The 5,985-nt window shown below is 35.1% G+C and overlaps 1 protein-coding gene across 2 annotated transcripts; it reads left to right on the plus strand.

The window, feature by feature from the left end:
• LOC109228820 (mucin-19-like) lies at positions 852-5,656 on the plus strand. Of its 2 annotated transcripts, XM_019394046.1 has the most exons (7): positions 852-1,126; positions 1,278-1,333; positions 1,847-2,003; positions 2,251-2,353; positions 3,353-3,530; positions 4,044-4,994; positions 5,152-5,656. In XM_019394046.1, the coding sequence occupies exons 3-7, from the start codon at positions 1,886-1,888 to the stop codon at positions 5,416-5,418; spliced, it is 1,617 nt and encodes a 538-aa protein (XP_019249591.1). In that variant the 5' UTR covers positions 852-1,126; positions 1,278-1,333; positions 1,847-1,885; the 3' UTR covers positions 5,419-5,656. The 2 variants fall into 2 exon arrangements, with proteins under 2 accessions (XP_019249591.1, XP_019249590.1); XM_019394045.1 differs by lacking the exon at positions 1,278-1,333 and having other exon boundaries at positions 853-1,126.

The following is a 5,985-nucleotide window of genomic DNA, read 5'->3' on the forward strand; positions in this document are numbered from 1 at the left end:
AGTGATAAATATGTGTATGAAAGATATATAGTTTGCATTCATTGTTTTTATGTAAATATAAAGTGTAATCATGTACATTAGTTTTACCTTGTCAAAGACTACTCCTAGAGCTAATTTAAAATTTTAGTCAAGCAAAAAAATTAATAAATTTACATATTTGCTCATACTTAAAAGACTCACCATATACTATTTTTATTCTATTTCTAGATCTCTTTACTTTATTTTCAAGTGACAAAATTAAAGATTGGTAAGTAATTTCCAAATAGAATTAAAAAAACTGACATACCAATTAAGAAAGTTGGTTCCGAACATAATAGGTGGCAACTTATAATGATATTATATATGATTGCTCGCATTGAATTACAAATAATTAGTAATAAACAAATGCAAAGATATAATTGGATGCATATAATCCTTTAACTCTTAATTTCTTTTGCGAGTTCGACCTCTTTAATGGCCGTAGCGGATGAATCTGAATTAATCGAGCTAATATATCTCAAATAACAAACAATTTTTTTAAAGGGTCCAAAATTGCTAGAAGGGTTTATTATTTTTGTTGAATCAATTCAGTTATGATATGTTGTTTGTTTACTTGAAAATGTTGTCACATTCGTATCAAATTCTAAAAAAAAATAATACATAATTTTGGACAATTTTCGAAAGATCTGAGCAACATAGCAATTATGGAAAAATTCAAAATATATAATATAGATTTAATTTTTGAATAAAAGTGGAGCAGAAAATAAAGAAAGGGCAAGTTAGTAGTTATACCAACTAGGTTGGATAAATTAGGGAATTTGATGAAATAAAAAGTTATTGTATTGATTTCAAACTCTACTTCTCTCTTGAGTTTGGTGTTTCTTGTGCACATCACATAATAAAACAGACTGTGACTTACTTATCAAAGCACAATCCAACAAACAAATTTGATTTCATTCATGTTCTAAGTTTTCTTTTTACTTTAAACCCCTCCACACTTCTCTCTGACATTTTTCTGAACTTATACTAGCTGCCATTTGACCCCCTTTATTTCCTTTTTTTCTTTTTTTTATTCTCCCTTTATTTCTTCCTTTGAGCTTTTGAATCCATTAATACAACCTTGAGCTCTAATCTTGTTACAATGGCAGTAAGTATCTAATGATTTCAAGATTTATTATTTTCCTTTTGTTGCTTGCTTGTTTTTCTTTTGCGGTGCAATCTTGAAATATATGTATGTATCTCAAAAGGTGTCAGTTTTATTTAGTTGTTTCTTTGGCTTTCATTTTTTTTTTTTTTAGGTGGGGGTGGTGGCTTAAGTGAAAATGAGCTGAAGGTTTTTTTCTTCAGTAAAGATGTAAGCTTTTACAGTATTTATGTAATTTAGATGGTTGGTTTTTGTTATTAGGTCCATTTTACAAGTCAGATCCAATGATCTAACTGAATATTTTTGTTTTTCACTATGTTGAAGAAATGTCATTTTTGAGTGAAAATGGGTGTTTATTAGGCATTTAAATTTCTGGGATTTGCTCCTTTTTTTCTGAATCTATGTGCATATTTTTCATTTAAAAGTAGATCCTTTAGCAAGCTCTTTAAATGGTTTTTTTTTAGTTTAAAAAATTCGTTTTCATTGTAAAGATTTGATTTTTGTTTGTTTTCTTTGTTAAAGATTGGATTTTTGGACTTCTAAATGAGTTATTTTGATTTGTTTTCTTTGTTAAAGATTGGATTTTTGGACTTTTTAAATGAGTTGTTTGTTGAGTTTGTTAAAGAATGGATTTTGGACTTTTAAATGAGTTATTTTGATTTGTTTTCTTACTTAAAGATAAGATTATTGGAAATTTAAATGAGTTTTTGTATGGAAATGCAGGCATCAGTGCAATGTAGGCTACAAGAAAGGACTTTAGGAATGGTGATGAGGGAAGTAGATGAAGACCTTGCAATGTTTCTTGAGATGCGTCGTACCGAGAAGGAGATGAATGATCAAATTCCTAAACATAACTCTGAGGAACCGGATCAGCAATTAGGTATCTAGATGCTTTTTTGCAGCATTGTCAATTTCTGGTTTCAAAAATTTTCCAGAATAAAATAAATGTACTCTGCCGTTTGGGGGTTCTTCCCATCCCCACTTAACCATATTCATATTAAATGCATGTTCTTTAATTTTAAATCTTGAGTACAACCAACTTTGAAAAATTTGGAGTGTGGCCTTGGAAGTTTTCCTTTGTTTTCACTTCTTATATGTATAAAATTTGGCACTTTTATTAATTGCAGGCTCAGAGGTTGACTTCTCTTTGTTATCAAATGGGACATCAACAGAGCCTGCTAATCAAGATTATCTTCTAAACTCTGAGAATGACAAGAACGACTATGACTGGTATTATTACTATAACATTTGTGTGTGCTGGCCGATTCTGTTACTGGCATATCTTTCTTCTGCTTTGATGTGCTAATTGTTATTTATTGTTTTGAGCAAAATGAAGAAACTGAATAGTTTATGGACAGACAGTATGTAAGTGACATTTTATTTGGGAGTTCAAAATGTGGTGTGTCACAGGTGGTAGCTTTTCTGGCATTCCTAAGAAAAAAGTTGTTTAACAGCAATGTTTCGTGGAAGTTGTATAGAGTTTGTCTTTACTTGATCCATTTTCAGTCATTGTACTCTAAGCCAGTTATTAATCGAAAAGAAAAAAGTAATCTAAGAAGGAAAATGCTATATGAGGTAATATTGTTGGTTGCTTCCCGTTCACTGTTTCTTAAACCGAGGGTCTATCGGAAACAACCTCTTTACCTTGACAAGGTAGGGGTAAGGTCTGCGTACACATTACCCTCCCCAGACCCCACTTGTGAGATTACACTGGATTTTTTGTTGTTGTTGTTGTTGCTGAGACGAGTTTATATGGTCAGTGAGGATAGATATAGAGAACTTCAACTTGCTTGTAATTGAGGCGTAGTAGTAGTTGTAGGATTTCTTCATCCTCAGTTTCTTGTCCTATCTGATGAGTGTTTAGAATTCGGTCGCAATACATCTTCTAAACAAAGGTTCTGCTCATTTATTTTGTGCGCTGTAGGATCATTATCTGTTGGTAAATTTTAGCCAAAGCACTTGAGACCTTAGATAGCAAAAAGAAATCATGTGCGATTATATTGATTCTGCTTCCATGTCTTCAACAAAAAGAAGGCTGTTCTCCAAAGTTTAACAGTCTGGTTTAAATGGTCAATATGATTTTAAAGGTCAGACTTCCTTACAAGAATTTGGTTTAAGGCTGTTAGTCATGAATCATGATATAATGTAACCATGGTTAAGTTGTATATTTTGTTTCCACGACGGTTCTGCCATAGCACATTATTATATTATCTACTAACTGGCTTTCAGGCTCCTTTCACTGCCTCATACCCCTTCAAATCCATCACTAGAGGTGGAAGAACAGAATATTGCACCACGCGAGAATGCGACAGATTCTAGTTCAACTGCTCAAGACTGTAAAATAGAGACAAATTCAAGTACAACTGCTCCAGAATCTAAAATAAGCATCGAGCAGGATTTAGCTCAGGTACAATATACTCATTATAGTGTATGGATACAAATTATTTAATACCCTGAAGGATTTTATTTTGATTCTGGACTGCTAATGTTGTTTCTCTCGATCTTCATCTTTTTACCCGTGATAGGTATTGGTATACACCCGGTTTGGTTCTTTCATTAGCAGTTGACAAAATTGAAGTAATCCTATCTAATATTTTTAATCGATAATTTGGCTGGCTGACATTAAAAAATCCCTATATTTGTTTTTGACAACTTTCTTAGAGAATGAAAGGAAGAATTTTTTTCTTCTCTTAACTCTTACATTTGTACTACACATGGTAGAAAACCGAGTGAATCATCAATGCAATATTAGATTCACATGGTTACTGAATGCTTATACGAGAATATACTCATTTTAGTGCCACTAAATGCTTACACGGTATTATACTCATTTTAGTACCACAGAATGCTGATACAATGTTACAGTTATATTGAGGTGGTTGGCAAAACAATATTTAGTCTGAACTGCTTGATTTTGCAGCCTGAGAATTCCCTCGAAGGACCGTTTTCGCAGAGTAATTCAACTGGACAGCCGGCCTTGTCCAGAAGCAAAAACTCTTGTGCTGGAAATGGAAGGCCTTCATCAGCCGGGGGGAAAAAGGCAACTTCCACAAGGTCAGCAACGCCTACTGGACGTCCTCGTATCTCTGCATCCAAGCCCTCAAGAGCTTCGACTCCTACTTCAAGAGCAACATTGCCTTCTGTTAAGCCTGTTGCTTCCGCAGGAAGATCCTCGACTCCAACAAGAGCTGCTCCACGCTCTTCTACCCCAACCAGTAGACCCTCGAAACCAGCTGCCTCCAAGTCAGCATCAAGGTCAGCAACACCAACTCGTCGACCATCAACTCCATCGTCCATTCCTATTGTATCGGTTTCTCGGGTTTCTGGGGCTCGATCTTCTTTGCTGACAAAAACGGGAACCACAACCTCGAAAAAAACTGCACCATCACGAGGTACCTCTCCAACTGTGAAGTCTAGGCCATTGAAACCCTTGGAGACGCCAAGTCTTTCGCGTGATTCTTCTATCAATTCTAAGACATTGGTGCCTAAAAGGCCTGCATCTGCATCTAGGGGAAGACCGACTGCACCTGGTGCTCGACCCTCTACCACTAATTCAAGTTCTGATGGAAAACCCAGACGGAAATCATGTTCTCCTTCTAGAGGACGAGCAGCAAATGCTACTATTTTGAGCAATGCAATCACTCTACTGTCCAAAAGTAGGGGGCACGGTTATGAGAAAGATGATGTGAACCCTGTGTTGATCGGCACACAGATGGTTGAAAGGGTAGTAAACATGAGGAAGTTAGCTCCCCCGAAGCAAGATGATAATCCATATCACGAGAACCCCTCCAAGAAATCTTTGTCCCGGGAAAATTCAGGCTTCGGAAGATCATTTTCCAAAAAATCTTTGGATATGGCTCTACGGCACATGGTACATACCTTCTAATGCTCATTTAATTTCAATAAATATTCAAATTAAAAAAGTTAACTACTAATGCACTTGGTAAGCAAACTTCGGGCATACCTATCACAAGCATTATGTGACATTCTATATCATACATTTACGTTTATGGATCTCTTTTGAACAGGATATAAGACGAAGTGTTAATGGAACCTTACGCCCAGTTCTTACAAGGGTCTCATCTTCTTCAGCAAATGGTATCCGGTCTAGCTCCACAAAGAACAAGACAGGTAGTGTTTCTGACTCGCCACTTGCCACGAGCAGCACTGCTAGTTCCGATCCCAGTATCAACAATAGCTCTAATAATGTAAATTGGAGTGAACCGGAGGATGATAACTTTGGTTGTGAGAGGGAACTATCCTCCCCTACTAGCCAGCAGCATATGGAGCAGTAACGTGTAGGACTCTGTCTGATATTTATATATTGTTGTGTGCTTTAATTATTTCATCATATTGTCTTTGAAACTCCTACCTTGAAATATTGCATCTGGATTTATTTTTCAGAGATCCTTTGCAATTGTACGTAGTAGCATTTCTGGTGGTATGTACTTCTTTTCTTGACTAGCAAAGAAGAAACTTTTCTTGTAATTATCATGGAAAAACTGAAGTTAGATTGGTTATGTTACTCTTCAATTATACGAATTTAGTGGGACTTGACTTTGATAAACATCTTAGTACATGTATGGAATGGTTTCTGATAAATCTTTACGAACACGAACGTAATAACTTCATCATGCTTTTGAAATAAGCTATGTTTTTATTTTATATAAAGCTTTCCCTGCATGAGTATGGGCTGTATAATTAAAAAAAAGGATCATACTAATGCTTTTGCTTCGATTACTGTATTCGTATTTAAAGAAAAATGCTTGAAAGGAACTTTGCATTGGTGTCTGAGAGTAACATTCAGATTTGGGTTACAAAAATAGAAGGAAAAACAATTATCCCTATGAATTTCATGATAA

Source organism: Nicotiana attenuata, chromosome 7 (genome assembly GCF_001879085.1).
Source record: "Nicotiana attenuata strain UT chromosome 7, NIATTr2, whole genome shotgun sequence".
NCBI lineage: Eukaryota > Viridiplantae > Streptophyta > Magnoliopsida > Solanales > Solanaceae > Nicotiana > Nicotiana attenuata.